Raw genomic sequence first — 19,661 nt, forward strand, 5'->3', positions numbered from 1 at the left:
GTTTCTATCTTAACTGGTTTCAAGAATACGTTTATTCAAACACAGAGCCACGCTAGGGCGCGGTCCAACCAAGACGGGCGTGCCTGGCAATGCACCCTCCTGCCGTGTTCTGCTGACCCCTGGCGGTCGAGCCGGCCGAGGAACCGGCTAGGTCCGGCCCTCTCTCTAGTCCACTTATCCCGGCTTTCCAGCCAGCGGCAAGGAGCGCCAGCAGGGGAAGCTTTGATGCTTAGGCAGAGAACCAGAAGTTGGCCTCTCAGGTCAAATGTCCAGGGGGAAAAAAAAGATTTAAGAGACCAAGGCAGTTATCAGGGGGAACCCCGGGATATGTTCTTGCAGGTGATTAGATGAGTGGGCAGAGCTTGGGTGTCGTGAAAGATGACAAAGATTCTGGGCTGTTGGAGGCAGTCCACGGCGCTGTCGTAGCGAAGCACCTGACCGGAGGCCCTCAGAGGGGGCGCCTTCAGACCGCGGGAGCCCTGTGCGTAGTCACCGGTCAGCACCCGTGCCACAAACACTGCCTTGTGGCCTTCCGAGTTGGGAGGCGAGTAGCGATCCAGCACCGACAGGGAGGCACGCTTGGCGAAGTACACGCCCTGTCCGTAGAGTGTGCCTACAGGACAAGACAGGTGAGACACCGAGGTGAGCGGTGGCCAGCGTCCGCACGGCCCGTGTCCTTGCCCTGCACGGGCCTTACCGTTTCGGCCGCAAAAGCTTCGGTTGAATCCATGCGCGCAGATGTCGAGCACTGCAGACTCTGAAGTGCCGTGGTAGAGGACCTGCTCCACGGGGCGTTGCTGGCAGCACTGCATCAGGCGCTCCCGGTGCAGCTGGTACAGTTGCTGCAGCAGTGGGTGTGACACTCGTTCCACCTGCCAAGAGCATGGTGGTTGGGGCGAGGTATTGGGGATCTGTCCCTACACTGGCCAGAAAAGAGCTGAACTCAGCGATCGCCAGCTCTCTGGCGACAGGAAGAATTTAGGATGTGAACGAAAACTTGACGTCCCCCCCCCCCCGTCATGCTCTGTCCAGAGGAAGACACACTAACCACCTCTATGAGACAAGTTGGAGAGCTGACTTCCAGGAAAGCCCTTTCAGGGATGTCTGACTCCCCCAGGGAACTGCAGCTGGGTAGACCCCACCCGCTCACCTAAACTTAGGACCAACAAACAGGTTCAGCACTCAAAATCCCAGCCAGGAGCTTCTATTGCCTCAGTGCTGTTAAGATTCAGACAGTAGCCGGGCAGTGGTGGCTTTAATTCCAGCACTGGGCGGCAGAGGCAGGCAGATCTCTGTGAGTTGGAGGCCAGCCTGGTCTACAGAGCGAGTTCCAGGACAGGCTCTAAGGCTACACAGAGAAACCCTGTCTTGAAGAAAAGCAAACAACAACAACAACAAAAAAAAAACAAACCTCAAACAATAGAGGAGGCCTCAGCCAGCCAACTCAACTTCAGTCCCAAGGGAACAAAATTCAGGGTTTCAAACAGAGCTTCTACAGAAATTCTAATTAGCCTTTGGAGGAAGAATGCAGATGAGTACAACATCCACAAAACCGGCTGTTCTGAAAGGGACTAAACATCAGACACAGGACATTGAGGGTGAGTCTGCAAGGCTGGGCACAGTGTGAGGCAGAGTGGGTTGGATGCCAGGATAAGAAAGGAAAGTGAGGAGGGACGGAGGGAGGGACGGAGGGAGGGAGAGGAGGAGAAGACCACGTTGTCTGAAGCGAACAGACTTCGCAGGTACATACACGCACACCAAATATACAGGCACAGATGGGGAAGCCCACCCTGGGTTTCTCAACACCAATACTGGACGTTGGTAAAGCATCCAGCTTGGGGCTGCAGAGACAGCTCAGCAGTTAAGAGTGCGTGCTGCTCTCCCAGAGGACCCAAGTTCGAGTCCCAGCACCCATACCAGATGGGTCACAACAGCTCCAGAGGGATCCAAGACCTCTACAGTCACCTGGATTCATGTACACAAAATCTCCCCACGCACAACACAATTTCTTTTTAATCTCTCAAAAACAAACAAAAAAATCAGGCTGATAGAGATTGGCTCAGTGGTTAAGAGCACTGGCTGCTCTTCCTGAGGTCCTCAGTTTAATTCCCAGCAACTACATGGTGGCTCACAAACTTCTATAATAGGATATGGTGGCCTCTTCTGGCCTGCAGGCATACATGCAGAGCACTCATACATAAAATATTTTTTAAAATTTTAAAAAAGCAATTGTACTAACTTTCGTGGGGGGAGCTGTAAGACCACCCAACAGATAAAGACCCTTGCTGTGTAAGCCTAGGACCCGAATTCAGACCCCAGAACCCAGCCACACAAAGATGGAAGGAAAACAATGTCTTCAAATACCTGATAAAAAAAATATATATTTTGAAACTAAACATCATATCCCAGCCAAGATAATAATGAAGACAAATAAGGGCATATTAGCAAATGAAAGACCATGGAATGTTTACATCTATATCAAATTAGAGGCACATATAGTGGCTCACACCTTTAACTGAAATACTTGGGTTTTTCGAGACAGGGTTTCTCTGTGTAGCTCCAGCTGTCCTGAAACTCACTCTATAGACCAGGCTTGCCTCAAACACAGAGATCCACCTGCCTCTGCCTCCAGAGTGCTGGGATTGAAGGTGTGTGCCAACCATCCTCCGGGTAAGATTTTTTTTTCAAATTTTTGTGTATGTGTGTGTTGTTTCACTCAGAGACCAAAAGGCATCAGTAGTGTCCTGGAGTTGGAGTGACAGGCAGCTGTGAGCTGCCTAACGTGGGTTTTGGGACTCAAACTACAGTACGCTGAAAGTGCAGAAAGCAGTTTTAACCACTGAGTCATCTCTCCAGCCTCTGCACTGTTTTGCTTTATTTTTTACTTAAAATTGTTTTTTTGGGGGAGGGGGACTGGAGAGATGGCTCCGTAGTCAAAAGCACTGGTTTGTCTTCTAAAGAACATGGGTTCAATTCCCAGCACCACATGATGCTCTCTTTTGGCATCCTTGGGTACCAGGCACACACATGGTGCAGACATACATGCAGGTAAAACAGTCATACAAATAAAAAATAAAATAAAAATTGAAAAATATATGCTAAAAATAGACTGTGTTAATGTGTGTGTGCTTTGCCTGCATGTACATCTGGGCGCCACACACATGTCTGTTGTCAGCAGAGTTCAGAAGAGAGTGCCAAGTTCCTTAGAACTGGAGTTCCTGGCAGTTGTGAGTCACTGTATGGTTGCTCAGAACTTAACCTAGTTCCTCTGCAAGAATAACAAGTAATCTTAGCCTCTGAGCCATCTCTTTAGCTCCTCAAGATTTGTTTGTTTGTTTTGTTTTCCTGGCTTTTTTTTTTTTTTTTGGTTTTTTGAGACAGGGTTTCTCTGTGGCTTTGGAAGCTGTCCTAGAACTAGCTTTTGTAGACCAGGCTGGTCTCGAACTCACAGAGATCCACCTGCCTCTGCCTCCTGAGTGCTGGAATTAAAGGCGTGCGCCACCAACGCCCGGCTAAAATCATCAGGTTGTAAATGCAGTACTTTTGGATGGCAGTGGCTATGGCAGTGATGGTGATGGTGGTATGTGATAGTTATTGTTGGGACCCAGTGGTGACCTTTGTAACCTCTCCAGTGGTGACCTTTGTAACCTCTCCAGTGGTGACCTTTGTAACCTCTCCAGTGGTGACCTTTGTAACCTCTAGGGAAGACCAGAGATTCTGCATTTCCCGTCATCTTTGTGTGATGACTGAAGCTGCTATCCCCACCCTCAGCTTTTAACACCAGGAGTGGAGCACACCTTGGCCAGTTGTACCACACAGTGACAACACTCCTGTCCTTCCCACCGGTGTATGACCATCCCTCTTTGGCCTCATCCATGAGTGCACTCAGTCTTCCAGGCAGAAAAGCTGTCTTTCATCACATACTCCCTTCCAGCTTAGTCTCCATCTCCTTAGCATATTTCCAGGACTGTCTCTGCTGTTACTCCCTGCACACTCTTTGTTCCCTGGCCGCGTGTAGCAAACTAGCCTCCCTCCCAATTCTTCATTTGTTTACTTTTGTGTTTGAGACAGAAACAGAGTCTCACTACATAGCTCTGACTGGGCTGGCACTCGCTCTGTACACCAGGATGGGCTCAAACTCACAGAGATCCTCCTGCCTCTGCTCTTATTTTCTCACTGCTTGGACAGTACCTGGTCCTGAGGCTTCATTCTGGTTCCCGACTACTTGGTACTAGCTTGTTTCTTGTTCACGCGCATAGTTGGCAAATGCAACCAGAATACAGGAGGAGCAGCCACTGTTTATAAACGCATATGCGTGCATATTTTTTCTCCCACTAACCTATATCCCCAGCTTCACAAAAAAAAAAAAAAAAGATTGTCTATTGTTTTTTTACCCAATAGTAGGTGGGACTAGCCCTTTACCAGAAAAGGCCTCTGTTGGAGGCAGAAAACCCCCCAGAACAGGAAGTGTGATCCTCACATTGGCCACCAGATGGTATCACCCCTCCATGCTGCAAAGAAACTGTCATAGAGTCGTCTAGTTCCCCATTGGCTCTGGAGGAAAACCTCACTCAGGCAGGCCTGTCAGATCTCTAATCTCCGTGCCCTTCTGTCTGTCTTCCTCAGGCTCTAACTGTTCTCCGGGTAAAGAAGGGGTACTTATCTATTATAGGGAACAGAGAAACCCTGAGTGAATGTATGTTGGTGACATGCCTGTGGATGCTGATGGTGTGTACGGGAAATGCCCATCATGGCTTTCTCCCCTGGGATACTGACTGCCTGAAGACTGCTCCCACAGAGGCTCTCCTTGTCCAGCTGTGTGCAGTAACTTAACTCCGCCTCCTGCTCGACTCCATAAACTAAGGACGTTCAGCTTCTGCGGTGCTGCGGTTCCCCGGTGCTGCGGTTTCCCCACCTAAGAGCCCGGACCCCTTGCCAGCGTTCTGTGTTTGTCTTTGCTTCATTCCCTCAAGGCTCCCAGGTCCCTGGGGAGCCATGCACGATGTGCCAATCCATTCTATCAGCTTTCAACACATCTACCTTGAGCAGCTTTTTGGTCAGTTGATCCTAATACACAGAGAAGTGTACACAGGTCACCAGGCCAGCAACACAGGGCATGAACTCACTCGAACAATTCCGATCCTGTTGTGGGCAGCATCCAGGGTGTCATAGAAGGCCTGCACCACATCCTGGAACTCCTTGGACTTCTCTTCCAGGGTCTCCAGCCTGCCCAAAGGTTCTTTCCGCCCTACCTCTGACACTGACACACAGGAAGAAAGGGCATCAGAGCCGCATCTCAAACACTATAGCTCAAAAAACAACCCGTTCCACCCTCCCCAAGTCCAAGGTACAGACTCACAGTTGTTTGAAGCCTCCAAAGGAAAGGTCAATTTCTGGTCCCAGGGACCAACAAGCAGCGCAGCTAAGTGTCGAGCTGCCCGGGCAGGCTGGACCCCAAAACCACGGAGGATGGTGCGATCACCGTGCAGGGTAACACTCACATCGTGGCACCTCTCCAGGCGAGCCCCAAGCTCCGAGGGCAGTGTACAGCCTTGGAGACTCACTGTCTCCTCCCGAAGGTGTACTTCCAAAGCAGCCGATAATGCCTGGTCCAGCTCTTCCATATCCTGCTCAAAGGATGCGTGCACCACCAGCTGCGCCCTGCCCCCAGTGTCTTCACCCAGGGGCTCTTCTGCTTCCAACAGGGAGAGGGCCAGGGCTTGCCTTAGTGCCGTAGCCTCCTGCTGCTCAGCCACCTGGCCTTGAGACTCAAAGGATCGGTGGATAGCCAGCTGCAGTGTGGCCTCTTCTTCTAACAGTCCGGGTATTCCAGTGTTGAGGGCCACAGGCTCCTCCCCAGCCTTGGGTGTGGGGTTTTCCTCCTCCTGCTCAAGGGTGATTTCTTCTGGCTGCCCTCCAGATTTCTCCTCCATCTCCAGCGGTGGCCAGTCCTCCCCATGTAGCCCCTCCAGGGTGGCCAGCAGCTCTTGAACTTCCTCTAAGGGCAGAAAGAGGCCACTGGGTCAGGGGTCAGGTCCAGCCAGGGGGCTGATGAGTTGGAATGGATAAGACATGAAGATTGTATCTGTGGGTGCAGAGCAGACCACCAAAGGGTCACTAAACAAGTGATAGGGTAGAGCATGGAGAGGGTGATGGAGAAGACACCCCAGGACACCCCAGGGCCCCTGGGGAGCCTACCCACTCTCATGCTGTCCTCATCGCTGCCTGTGCTGTGGCCATGGGGGACCTGAAGGGCCTCAGTGGGATCCATCTGTGGGAAGAGGATGACAGAGTCACCGCAGAGGGGGTGTCTAGGTCTGGGGTGTGAGAAAAAGGACAGAACCCCATCTTACCCTTTCAGAATCCACGTTCAGGGTGGCACTGGCCAGATGCTCTGTCCCAAAGACACACTGGAACTGAGCCTCCAGTCCATGAAGGAGGTGCTGCCCCTCCACACCCAGCAGGAACCTGGCACTGCCTGGGTGCTTCAAGGTCAGTGTGTGGCAGCTAATGCTTCCCAAAAGACTCTGCAGCAACTCCTGGGCTGCCTGGCACGGGGCCGTAGGTCCGCAAAGCTGTGACACACAGAGACAGTTTACAGGTTCAGAGCACAGGGAAGGTACCCAGACGGACCCCAGTAAGAGAAGAGGCAAAGTGAGGAGACTCTGAGGGGTGCTCACCCGAAAGCCAGTCACATCTACTCCTTCAAGTGGGAAAAGGGCAACATCTTCCAGGCTGGCAAGGAGCTCCTCATGATAGAGCTGCAGGAAGCGCATGGCCCCTGGATCCATGGATATCACTGTCTCCACCAGGCCCCCTTGCCTCTGCAGCTCCCCATGCCCAGGGTCTTCCAGCTCTCTCTCTGGAGACTCTGTGGCCATCCCCACCTGACCCATTAGCCCCTCCTGCCCTGACGAGCCTGTGGCAACTCCAGCCAGGCCCTCCTGCCTCTGAGCTCCCATAGAGGATGAGGCCATAGATCCTCCTTGCCCTGAGGACCCTGTAAAGGTTTCTGCAGGACCTACTGGGCTTGCAGACCCCATGGTCCCCTCACTCATGAAACCAGCCTGCTCTGGAGAGGCCACAGTGCCCAGGTTTATAGGCTCCTCTTGCTCCAGAGACCTCACAGGCCCCAAATCAACTGGCATGGCTTGTCCTGGGGCCCCCACAGGACCTGTCCTTAGAGAGGCTCCTAATTGTCCTGAGGCCTCCCCAGAGCTCACAGTCGTAGTCAGGGCCCCTGCCGGCACTACAGTATCTAGGAGAGCATGCTCAACAGCTCCTGATTCCGGCATGGCTGGGTGACCCCCTTCACTGGTGCCCTCAGCAAGCTGCTCTGGCTCCAGCACATCATAGTGGGGGACAAGGCTCAACTCGGAGCCCTGAAGCCAGTGTTTCCGCTGCAGCACCCGTTCAGCCACTGAAAAAGAGAGAAGAAAGCAAGCCCGTTAGGTGTCTGGCATAGAGAAAGGGTCCTGCTAATTTCATTCCATTTTCTCACCTTGCCAGTGCTGAAAGGTGATAACGGTGCCCAGTTGCCCGGGCAGGCTGCGCATGCCCTCCAAGGGTCCGCCACCACTGCGACGCTCATTCTCCAGGTAGAGTTCCAGGAGCAACAGGTCCACCGGGACAGCACTATCCACCACACGTACTGCTCGGGTCTGGGGCACCCAGGCCAAGGACACTGTGACCCCATTCAGAGGTAGATTCCGGGCCTGCTCCTTCAGGGCGCAGACCTCTACAGGAAGTATGGAAGTCAACTCAGGCACCTTCCTTAACTAGAAGCCATTCCCCACCCTGCCTCTCACCTGCTTCCTACCTGCCTCAGAGAGGGGCGTGGACAACTGAACCAGGGCACAGTCCTGCCGAGGACTGGCCAGGGCCTGGCACGCCTGCACGGGGAGTCCCATGGCGCACAGCAGAGCCTGGACATGCTGCTCCAGGCTCAGAGGCGGAGTGTCAGGAGGCAGTTGTTGGAGAAGCACACGTTCGGGGGCACGGGGTGGGGCTGGCCTCAGGTTCAGCCGCACACCAGATAGTTGGTGTTCTGCCTGGCTCAAGACTCTCTTTGCATCTGTGAGGAGAGGCGAGGTGTCAGAGGTGTCAGAGTTCAGGGCACCCAGGCACCCCTGAAGTCATCTGTCTCCTCACCTGCAGGATCTTGAAAAGTGAGGACACCCCCACTGCCGATTCTCTGCCAGCTCGACAGAGGCCCTCCACCAGAGCGGCGGTGGTTCTCAAAGTAGAGGGTGAGCAGCTCATCCGGCACTTCAGGGAGCAGTCCCCGGAGCTCCACAGCTGCCCCTGCCTCCACCTCTGCCATCAGAGACCTGGGATGCCACACAGGAGAAGGGAAAAGGCCGGCTCCACCTGTGCGGTCCTCTCTCCCAAGCCCCTAGCTGCTCCCCAGACCCCATATTTACACTCACCAGGCTGCCCCAGGCAAGTCAGTCAGGCCTGATGTCTGTCCCAGGCAGAAGGCCTGACACTGGAAAGCAAAAGTGAAACTGACAGAAAAAAGGAAAGAGGAGGGGCTAAGCCAGTGGCTGTAACTCAGAGGCTTCCTTTCCTGGTGAAGCCTTAACCCTCTCAAGGAAATTCTAAGGTCCCTTCTGCCAGTCTACCCACTAGCCTCTGACAGGCAAGGTAGACCCCATGTCTCCCAGACTCGCTCTACCTTCTTGGCTTCTCTTTGTGACTAATCACCCTCCCTATGGGATCTACCCCTCATGGTACAAGCCCTCATGGTACAACACCTCCCTACCCCCACCCCTGTCAAGAGTCTCTGGGCTTCTGTGCCCTGGGTCCTAGACATGAGCAGCATTGATTCTTTGAACAGGCCGCTGACAGGTTATCAGTCTGTAGCCCAGAATGCCTGAAACTCACCATGCAGGCCAGGTTGGTCTTGAACTAGGAGTGATTCTCCTGTCTCACTCTCTTGAATGCTGGGGCTGTAGGCACGGACGGCCATGCGCAGATTTCAGGCTGTGTCTTTATAATTCACTCTCTTACCCACCGCCAATCCTGCCCACCATCAAGGTCTGTTTGCCTCTGTCGTCTCCAAGGCTGTAACTACTGTTGCCCTCCACCCACACCTTCCATTCAGGCCAGCCCGGCCCTGCTGTCCTTCCAGAGGGTCATGGTTTGCCCAATCTATAATCTAACCCTAACCCTGTATGTGGTCCTTGGGTCTCCATCTCCTTCTGCCCCCCACAGTTAAGAGCCTCCAGAACTACTCAAAGGGCCATGCTATCTATTCTGTCTTCTCTGCCACTCCTAGCCACTCCCATTGTGGATCCCCCACAGAGCTGGCAGGGTACCAATGGCTGCTACAAACCCCAGGGCCAATGACAGTAAAAAACTAAAGTCCGATTGGCCCCAGTTCCCATCCCTCTAATCCCTCTCCACTCTAATGCTTATTGGGCTCCAACCTCCCTGCCTCTCCTCTTACCTAAACCAGTGCCCCTGGACCAGCTTTAGTCTGCATGACCTAGCCTTCTCCACACAGCCGAATGGCCAGCCCATGATTTCCCTTACCCAACCCTCAGTGGCGAATATAAAATGGCGCTAAGAACTTAAAGGGTCTCTGAGTTGTCCAGGCTCATTCCGAGTCCCTATAGTCAACTTTGTGTTTGTCATTTATTTTCCTCAAAGATCCCACAGATTATAGGAGATTCTGTTTCCACAAAAAGCCTGTCCTGCCTATGCTATGCTTTCTTCTTACAGGACTTAGCCACCTTCTAGCAACTGGGCTTTGCTTAGATAAATGCCTGCTTCAGAGGGCCTGTCAAAGGCAGGGTGCACTAAAACAGCTCACATTACTGCCGTTGTTAAATCTTTAGGAATGTCAGTAAACTGGATGTTAAACTGACAATGCCTCGTGTACTGGTTAGCTTTAACTGTTAACTTGACCCGACCTAGAATTATCTAGAAAGAAAGTCTTAGAGTGGAATTATCTAGAACAGGTTGGTCTGTGGGGATGTCTGTGAGGGGTTTTCTTACTAATTAGGAGTGGAACAACCACCATTTATATGAACTATATAAGAAAGCTTACTGAGGCCGGGCTCACAGAGTGAGATCCATCTGCCTCTGCCTTCCGAGTGCTGGGATTAAACATAGTGAGTTCCAAGCCAGCTGTGGTTACAGAGACCTTGTCTCTCTCTCTCTCTCTCTCTCTCTCTCTCTTTTTTTTTTTTTTTTTTTGGTTTTTCGAGACAGGGTTTCTCTGTGGCTTTGGAGGCTGTCCTGGAACTCGCTTGCAGCAAAGCCGAGAAGGGATGGAGTCCTTGGAGGCTTCCGTAAATCCTGGGTTTAGGAGTTAACTCCCTGAATAGAGAGCCACATAAGCCGAAACAGAACCATGCCTCCACAGGTCGTCAGCCCCCGCGCCAGACTTCAACCCTGATCAGAGACCCAGGGTACACGGCTCTGACCTAGGACGGCCACGAACAAAAGTAAACAGCCAGGCGGGGCGGAGCAGTTTCGGTCGGCGCAAAAGCACGCTGACCGGTCACAACATCCGCCCTATCACAAGGCCCCGCCCCTCCCGTCACAAGGCCCCGCCCTACCACAAGGCCCCGCCCCACCACAAGGCCCGCCCAGTCACAAGGTTTCTCTGCGTCTCCCCAGCCGCAGGCGCAGGCCGAAGCAGCCCGGCCGCCCAGCGGGTGCAGGTGCGGACGCACCGGCCATCAGCGCGCGCGGCTGCGCAGCGGGCACCGTAGACACCGGCCTCTGGCTCCCCGGGAGCGGTGAGTCCCCCAGCCAAACCCAAGAGCGTGTCGCCGCCGCAGTCCCCTGCCAGCCGGCCATCCTATCCCTGCGTTGGTACTGAGTGCGGTCGCCTCGGGTCAGTTGGTTCGGCCGGGACTCGCTGCCCGCTCGCCCGCCCGCCCAGACTGGTGGCATCATTGGGGGTGGAGCGCTGCTGCGGCCCTGAGCAGGCGAGAGGGGGGTGGCACACTGCGGCCGCCCGGACTCGAGGCCCAGCGACCCCCCACTCACCCAGCGGGAGGGCCCATCGGCCCTCGGGACGCGTTCTGTGGCCGCCGCCCCCTCCCCCCCCACCCCGTCTGGTCCCCATCGCTGCTTTGTTCCCTTGAACGCCCTCTGGTCGTTTCCATCCCCCACACACCCCCGCACCCCGCTGTTCCTGGCGTACCCTACTAGCAGGCGCCTGAGCAGCCAGTTACAGGCCTGCCCTCGGCACCCGGAGCTAGCGACATTCGGCCCTGCGCCTGGGAGGAGGGTCAGGGTTCCCGCTGGTCACAGATGGCCTGGGGATTTCCTGGGATAGAAATAGCCACTGGCGCTGGCCCCTTCAAGCTGCTTAATGGGCGGGATAGGAGAGGGAGGGCCGGGGCACACCCCCACGCCTCCCTAGCCACTGCGCCACTCCCCCGAAAGACCCGCAGCGGTCAGAAGGCATCTCCCAAGCTTCAAGCCGAGGCTGACAGCCATCACTCTTTCTCCCTTCCCCCACTCCTAGATCGGTCTAGAGCAGCCCCTTCCAAGGGTCCACGCCGGCCTCCCCAGCCCCACCCATTGCTCCCTGCCTCCTTGTTCTGAGGCTCCCTAAAACCCCGTACAAAGGTCGTGGTCCAGCTTTTTTTTTCCTTCCTGGATTGCGAGCAGGTGGGGCTGTCACTGGTTCCTGTCTCATAGAGGTAACTGTTCCCTTTTTCTCCTCTAGGGGCAGCCGCAGAACCCGAGGCCATGTCCCATGAAAAGAGTTTCTTGGTGTCTGGGGACAGCTACCCTCCCCCAAACCCTGGATATGCTGTGGGGCCCCAGGCCCCTATGCCTCCCTATGTTCAGTCTCCTTACCCCGGAGCCCCGTACCCACAGCCTCCCTTCCAGCCCTCCTCCTACGGTCAGCCAGGGTATCCCCACGGGCCCAGCCCCTACCCACAAGGGGGCTACCCTCAGGGACCCTACCCTCAAGGGGGCTACCCACAAGGCCCATACCCACAGAGCCCCTTCCCTCCCAACCCCTATGGACAGCCACCACCATTCCAGGACCCTGGCTGTAAGTGTAGGGAAATGTGGGGCAGGGGCAGGGGCTCGACTGTCCTCCTGGGACACTGACCCAGCCCCTGTGCCCCCAGCACCACAGCATGGGAACTACCAGGAAGAAGGGCCTCCGTCCTACTATGACAACCAGGACTTCCCCGCCGTCAACTGGGACAAGAACATCCGGCAGGCCTTCATCAGAAAGGTTAGGCCTGGCAAGTGTGTAGGCTGGGAGGCGTCCTGGGGCGGCCACTGAGGTGTGGCTCTGATGTGTTCCCTCCCCAGGTGTTTCTGGTGCTGACCCTGCAGCTGTCAGTGACCCTGTCGACTGTGGCCGTTTTCACTTTTGTTGGGGAAGTGAAGGGCTTTGTCCGGGAGAATGTCTGGACCTACTATGTCTCCTACGCTATCTTCTTCATCTCCCTCATTGTGCTCAGCTGTTGTGGGGACTTCCGGCGAAAGCATCCCTGGAACCTTGTTGCTCTGGTAACTCCCAAGCCTGAGCCCAGCGCCCCTAGGCCTGTCGGACGGGGAAGCGGGCACGCAGGGGTTGGACCAAGAGCATCTCCACACACCCACGGTCCCCTGTGGTCCTTTTCCGCAGTCGATCCTGACCGTCAGCTTGTCCTACATGGTGGGCATGATAGCCAGCTTTTACAACACAGAGGCAGTCATCATGGCAGTGGGTATCACCACGGCTGTCTGCTTCACGGTGGTCATCTTCTCCATGCAGGTAAGGGGAACCTGAGGCGGGCCCTAAGCCTCAGGGCCCTCAACACGCCCAGTCTCTCACCTCCTTGCCTTCCTTCCAGACGCGCTATGACTTCACCTCGTGCATGGGTGTGCTCCTGGTGAGTGTGGTGGTGCTCCTCATCTTCGCCATACTCTGCATCTTCATTCGGAACCGCATCCTGGAGATTGTGTATGCCTCGCTGGGCGCTCTGCTCTTCACCTGCGTGAGTGAGGAGGGCATTGGGAGGCCTTCGCGGTGGCACTGAGTGAGCGAATGGGTCGTCTCATACCAACCGTGTCTTTACCCCCTAGTTCCTGGCCGTGGACACTCAGCTGCTCCTGGGGAACAAGCAGCTCTCCCTGAGCCCAGAGGAGTATGTGTTTGCGGCTCTGAACCTGTACACGGACATCATCAACATCTTCCTGTATATTCTCACCATCATTGGCCGTGCCAAGGAGTAGCACAAGCCCTGGTCCGCGTGGCATGGATGGCTGAGGCCCCTGGCACAGCAACGCCATCCGTGCTTCCGTCTCTCTGACCCCCAGGCGTGGCCTGGAGCAGAGGGAACCGCCCTCGCCCTCGTCTGTGTACACTGCAAATAATTAACGTTTGGACCCTCCGTGGCCACAGCATGGCCCTTTCTAGCCCTCTCGCCCTTGCCGAGGGCGACGGGGCTGCGTCATGTGCTGCCCTCTGTCCACTCATTGTTGCATGAGCCCGTCTGCCAGCCCGTCCCAGGGGAGGAGGGCCACTCTAGGAGGGGAGGGTGCACGTCTTCCTTCCCGTCCCAGCTTCCCTGGCGTAGAGCACCCCGTTCCCTCCTCACCCTGCCCTCCAAGGGACGTGCAGGGTGGGGCTCCACTCTTGGGCTGACCCCTGAGAGCAGAAAGGATGGCATGTCTCAGGGGAGGAGCCTCTCATGTGCCATCATCAAAACTCCAATAAAGGATCCCTTCTTCTCTCTGCTTCTCCTTGTCTCTCTTCTCTCGGCCCGCCCTGGCTGGTGACTGGGGCGGGCACTGACACAGGTTAATGACTCTTCCTTTCTTGCCGTCTTGCCACTGGGATCTGAGCTGAGGACAGGGTTCCGCTGGCACACAGGCATAGTCCAGGTCGGACAGTTTGGAGTCCACTGGCTGTGTGTGACACTCAGAAAGTAGAGTGGACTCCGGGAACAGCACAGTGCAACAGTGGGCTCTGTGAGTTTCTTATGTTTCCGCCCAGGGCCAGCAACAGATCAACAGGCACAACGCTAAAAGAACAGGCTCCTCGGCCTCTGGTGTCCTGGCACTGCCTCTCGGTGCCAGTTCCAAAGCCTGTTCTCCCTCCCTTCGTCTCTGGAGCCACCTATCCAAGACCCTGGAATATGGCTGTGCACAAGCAGACGTCCTCACCCTCCCCACAGAAGGCTCCTTGATACCTAGATCTCAACTCAGTTCAAGGCCCTAGACTCCTGAAACCCCAAGGTCAGGGCAGCCTTGATCCTTGGAGGTTTCTTCTTTAGGATTCTGTATCCTGATTGGCACGAGAACCTTCCTGGGCCGTTCCTGGAAGTGTATGGGTATGCTTAGTTAACGGGCATCAGTTACTCATGTGCATGTAGGAACTACACAAGCCACCCAGTCCCACAGGTACCTCGGCCGTGGCCTGTGCCAAGTCACAAGCACCCTCCCCAAAACATGGGGCTTCTCCATTATCTCACCAGGCCAGAAGTGGCTATCCCTCCTCCATTATGTCTCATTCTTCCCCCACCCAGCCTCCTCCTCAGCTTCATTTAGACCTTAGGTCTACAAGCCAGACTGCTAGATGTGAGCCATGGATCCCATAGCCCACCTACCTAAGACCTGTCCCTCAGGGCGGAGCCAATATTCCTTATTCTGGTAACCAGGCTCTGCCAACTGCCACTGGCTGTTCCAACTACCCTGGCCTTGGACAGAGTGAACTAAGAATTTCTCCTTGATGGCCAATTCTTGTAGCCTTCCTTCCAAGGGGTGGGGTTATTCCTGCTCAGAACCCTTTCCTGAAGTCTGCCTTACTTTCAATAGCTAACCTTAGTCATTTTGTAAATACCAAATTGACAAACCCACTTCCCCCACCTCCCTTCTGCATTCCTTTGAGAAGATCCAGTTCCTCATCTAGAGCGCAAGTTCTGTAAAAACTTGTCGACTGGGGTAACCAACTAAAGCTCTGGGTTGTTGCTCAATGGCTGAGAACTTGCCCGATAAGAACTTGTTTAGCATGTGCAAGGGCCTGGATCCCCAGCACCACAAAAACAAAGCCCCACTGCTGATACAAGCTCACAGATCCAGATAAAAGAGACCATGTTGAGTCGGGCGTTGGTGGCGCACACCTTTAATCCCAGCACTCTGGAGGCAGAGGCAGGCGGATCTCTGTGAGTTCGAGGCCAGCCTGGTCTACAAAGTGAGTTCCAGGACAGCCTCCAAAGCCACAGAGAAACCCTGTCTCGAAAAACCAAAAAAAAAAAAAAAAAAAAAAAAAAAAAAAGAGAGAGCATGTTGTTAAAACATCTAGCAAGAGGGGAGGAGTAGCATGGGGATCATCACAATAGGCAGTGATTCATCAGAAAATCCCAGGAAAACTTAGTTGGGGAAAGGGGCTTTCTGGGAACAGCTAGGGCCTGGAGGTAAAGGCCAAACACGGGGGCTTGAAAGTGTCCTATAGATGAGAGACGCCCTGCCAGGCAATGATGGCGAATGCCTTTAATCCCAGCACTAAGTGATTTCCAGGACAGCCAGGGCTACACTGAGAAACTGTCTCAACACCGCCTGCCCTGAGGGAGGGAGGCTCAGCAAGAGCTCCTAGGTTTGTAGAAAGCAGTAAGAGAGCTGTTCATGATGGGGAGTTGCTGAGATGTGTTAGAAACCATGAGCAAATACTGCCTTGAACATGTGGGATTGAGTGTAAGGGCCAGGAGAGCAGAGGCTCCTACCTGCTGAGAAACAAACTTGAAACAGAATCCAAGCTCCTCATGCTGACATTGGAGGAGGCAGAAGTGTCCACATTGCTCTGTAAAGATGGCTGGGGGTGGGGGAATCCCTTGCTGTACATAATACATACCCCCAGGACCCGAGTAAAGCTGGGCGGGGTAGCACGCCTCTAATTCTAGTGCCCAATGTTGAGATAGGAGACAGAGATGAGAGAATCTGTAGAAGCTTGCTGGCCAGCCTGGAGAATGAAGCAGTTAACAAAGATCCCCAATCTCAAAGCGGAAGGTGAAGTCTGACACCCAGGTTTGTCCTCTGTCCTGCATACACACAACATGGCATACAGATGCCTGCACATACGCACACACAGCACATGAAAATATCTCTTAAAAAGCTCTCAAGTTGATGCATGTAGTTAAATGGAGTTGTAACTATGCGATCACCATGGTGTTCAAGTGAGAAAGAAAAGCATTTCCCAACACCTAGAATCTGGCTTGGCCTATCTGCAAGACTTCAGTGAAGCTGGAAGCTGTCCTGGCACTCACAGATAGAGACACTGGGGTTGCTAGGCGCTGGTCTGGCTCTCACAGATAGAGGCCTTGATACTCTGTTTAAACAATTTCATGAAACATTGACAACAGACCAGGCCACTCTGTTACCATAATGGGTCAAGAAAAACCAAGACCCCTCTTATCTACCTAAACTCAGAAAATACAGAGGCATTGTTTAAGCTACAAGAAGGACTAAGCTGAGGCAGACGGATGGCTCAGTGGTTAAGAGCACTGGCTGTTCCTCCAGAGATCCCAGGTTCAATTCCCAGCACCCACATGGCAGCTCACAATGTCTGTAACTCCAGTTCCAGGGGATCTGACACCCTCACACAAACATATGTGTAGGCAAAACATCAATGCACATAAAATAAAGTCATAAAAAAAGATCAAGCTGTACTCTCTCTGTGTCTATGCTTCAAGAATTACCCGTGTCTCTAAAGGTAGTAATCCTACCTGGTCCACCCATAGATGGGCCCAAGTGAATTACATGGGGGAACACTGGCAGGATTAACTGTACTAAAGCCAAGGAGGTGATTAACTTCCAATCAAAATATACTTAGTTTCATAAGTAATAATTAAATCTTGTTTTCAAGATTAAACACCAGCATTTATGGGAAAAAATGTTCACCTCTTCATTATAGCCCTGACCCTCAGAGCAACATTGTCATTGGTGCCAGTTGCAAAACACAGCAGGAGGTTAGTTCTAGACTCCAGTTCCTTAAAGCAAGCTCATATCCTGGACACACTGCCTCTGGCTCACTAGGGCTACTGTTCGGCATCTGTAGGTTAGAAGCGCCTTCAGAGGGACCGTGATCTGAACTTTAGACATAGCCCAGCACCTAGTACAGAGCCTGGCGTACCAGAACGTCAAACACGGATCGAATGAATAAGTTAACACAGCATGAGCCTCCAGCCTTGATACAAGTGACAGTGTGGTCTTTGGCAGACCATCAACTGGAAGGGAATAGTTGCAGCTGTGTTACTGACAGAAGTTGCCCTGAGTTGACCAGAATTCATGTTTGGGACTCTCAGGGGGAAGAAAGCAGTGGTAAGACCACAGGCTCTTGTCTAGAAACCTGGAGATTTCCAACTAGAATCAGGTGTGTAGTAGCCAAAACCACAACCCAGGCTCCACCCATCTTTGCCTCAATGGTTATTGGTAATCGGTCCACTCCCTATGCCTGGCAAAGGATAAAGTGAATTCCTTCTAAAAGAAGATAACATCAGCCGGGCGTTGGTGGCACACGCCTTTAATCCCAGCACTCGGGAGGCAGAGGCAGGCGGATCTTTGTGAGTTCGAGGCCAGCCTGGTCTACAAAGTGAGTTCCAGGACAGCCTCCAAAGCCACAGAGAAACCCTGTCTCGAAAAAACCAAAAAAAAAAAAAAAAAAAAGAAGATAACATCAGCCAGCCTATGGTGACATGCCTTTAATCCCAGAACTCTGGAGGCAGAGACAGGCAGATCTCTGTGAGTTTGAGACCAGCCTCCAAAGCCACAGAGAAACCCTGTCTCGAAAAAACCAAAAAAAAAAAAAAAAAAAAAAAAAAAAAAAGAAGATAACATCAGCCAGCCTATGGTGACATGCCTTTAATCCCAGAACTCTGGAGGCAGAGACAGGCAGATCTCTGTGAGTTTGAGACCAGCCTCCAAAGCCACAGAGAAACCCTGTCTCGAAAAAACAAACAAACAAACAAATAAAAAACGATATCATCTGGAACACAATATCTATCATTTTACTAAAGTTACTAAGTATTTCAAAATAGGGTTGTCTGGCTAACAACCAAGAGGGAAAGTTAAATGACAGAAACAGACCTAGAGGTGACTCAAAAATGGAGAGGAGAAAAAAAAAAAACAAGGTCTTTAGTACAAACATGATTATTAAGGAAAAACACAAGTGGAAGCAGTAGAAAGGTCAATAAATATGAAAATCCCACCAAGAACTAGATTCTATAACAACAAGAATCAGCTGGGTGGCCGGGCGTTGGTGGCGCACACCTTTAATCCCAGCACTCGGGAGGCAGAGGCAGGCGGATCTCTGTGAGTTCGAGGTCAGCCTGGTCCACAGACCCGATTCCAGGACAGCCTCCAAAACAATACAGAGAAACCCTGTCTTGAAAAAACAAAAAACAAAACAAAACAAAACAAAAAAAGAATCAGCTGGGTGTGTGGGGCTTTTAATCCCAGCACTCAGCTGGCGGAAATAAGTGGAACCATATGAGTTTGAAGTCAGCCTGGTCGAGAAGGTAAGTTCCAGGACATCTAGAGCTGCACAGAGAACCCCTTCTCAAAAACCAAAACAAGGCGTTGGTGGCACATGCCTTTAATCCCAGCACTCGGGAGGCAGAGGCAGGCGGATCACTGTGAGTTCGAGACCAGCCTGGTCTACCGAGCAAGTTCCAGGACAGCCTCCAAAGCCACAGAGAAACCCTGTCTGGAAAAACCAAACCAAACCAAAACAAAACAAAACAAAACAAGAGAAAATAACAAGAATCAAATTGAGCTTTTTCTTTTGAAGGTAAAGTCTCAGGGGGCTGGAATGACAGACTAAGAGATGAAGAGGACCTGTTGCTCTAGCAGAGGACCAGTGTTCAGCTCACAGCCATCAGTAACTCCAGTCCAGGGGATCCAATGGCCTCCTCTGATATCCACCAACGCCAGGTATGTGCAAGATACATACACACACAGGCAGATGAAACACTCACATATGTTAAAAAAAATAACCTCAAATATATTTTTAAAGAAATCAAAAAGGGCTTGGAGTACAGGTCAATAGTAAAACTCTTGCCTAGTGTGTTTTAGGACCTGGGTTTGAGACCCAACTACACAAAAAATAAAAAGTAAGAAAACAGAAACTAACAGAGTTGGAGAGGGTATGGAGAAACTGGAGTCCTTGTACACAGACTGTAGAACATAAGATGGGACAGTAATGGGAGAAAGCAGGGTAACAGTTCCTTGAATAAACTAAAAATAGAGCAACCATATGACCTAGTTACAAAATACAATAACAAAAGTTTCAAGTGGTAAGGACCTAATAGAAACGGGAGTCATTTTATATGTGTTAAATGGTAAAGAAATACATAAGTGGTACTAAAATTATAACATTTACTGTGAAAAAGACCTAAACTTTGCTTGTGGGAGTGAGCTTTCATAAAGTGGGTTACCTGAAATCAGGGGGAAGGACCACACAGGGTGTGGATCTCTCAGCAAACACAGGCATCAGGTAGACCCCCAAGGTGTGTCTGTGTTGTGTATCCCTCTGGGGTTGTGGTTGTTTTCAAATGATTTTTAAAAGATTTATTTTTATTTTATTTGTGTGTTGTACCTGTGTGTGTGTGTGTGTGTGTGTGTGTGTGTGTGTGTGTGTGTGTGTGTGTGTGTACCCCTGTGTGTAGTGCCCCTGGAGGCCAGAAGAGGGTGTC

At 52.5% G+C, this 19,661-nt stretch overlaps 2 protein-coding genes across 2 annotated transcripts; one reads left to right on the top strand and one right to left on the bottom strand.

The window, feature by feature from the left end:
- Nucleotides 1-14: 14 nt before the first annotated feature.
- Parp10 (poly(ADP-ribose) polymerase family member 10) lies at nt 15-8,525 on the bottom strand. The gene is made up of 11 exons (XM_021222963.2): nt 8,430-8,525; nt 8,152-8,330; nt 7,820-8,074; nt 7,502-7,738; nt 6,681-7,420; nt 6,354-6,575; nt 6,199-6,271; nt 5,360-5,998; nt 5,127-5,260; nt 698-872; nt 15-613 (listed from the first exon to the last, which is right to left on the bottom strand). The coding sequence occupies exons 2-11, from the start codon at nt 8,321-8,323 to the stop codon at nt 309-311; spliced, it is 2,952 nt and encodes a 983-aa protein (XP_021078622.2). The 5' UTR covers nt 8,324-8,330; nt 8,430-8,525; the 3' UTR covers nt 15-308.
- Nucleotides 8,526-10,598: 2,073 nt separating this feature from the next.
- Grina (glutamate ionotropic receptor NMDA type subunit associated protein 1) lies at nt 10,599-13,710 on the top strand. The gene is made up of 7 exons (XM_040736311.1): nt 10,599-10,751; nt 11,693-12,028; nt 12,108-12,217; nt 12,298-12,498; nt 12,617-12,745; nt 12,825-12,968; nt 13,057-13,710. The coding sequence occupies exons 2-7, from the start codon at nt 11,716-11,718 to the stop codon at nt 13,204-13,206; spliced, it is 1,047 nt and encodes a 348-aa protein (XP_040592245.1). The 5' UTR covers nt 10,599-10,751; nt 11,693-11,715; the 3' UTR covers nt 13,207-13,710.
- The last annotated feature ends 5,951 nt before the right edge of the window (nt 13,711-19,661 follow it).

Source organism: Mesocricetus auratus, unplaced genomic scaffold, assembly GCF_017639785.1.
Source record: "Mesocricetus auratus isolate SY011 unplaced genomic scaffold, BCM_Maur_2.0 Super-Scaffold_100055, whole genome shotgun sequence".
NCBI classification, from domain to species: Eukaryota; Metazoa; Chordata; class Mammalia; order Rodentia; family Cricetidae; genus Mesocricetus; species Mesocricetus auratus.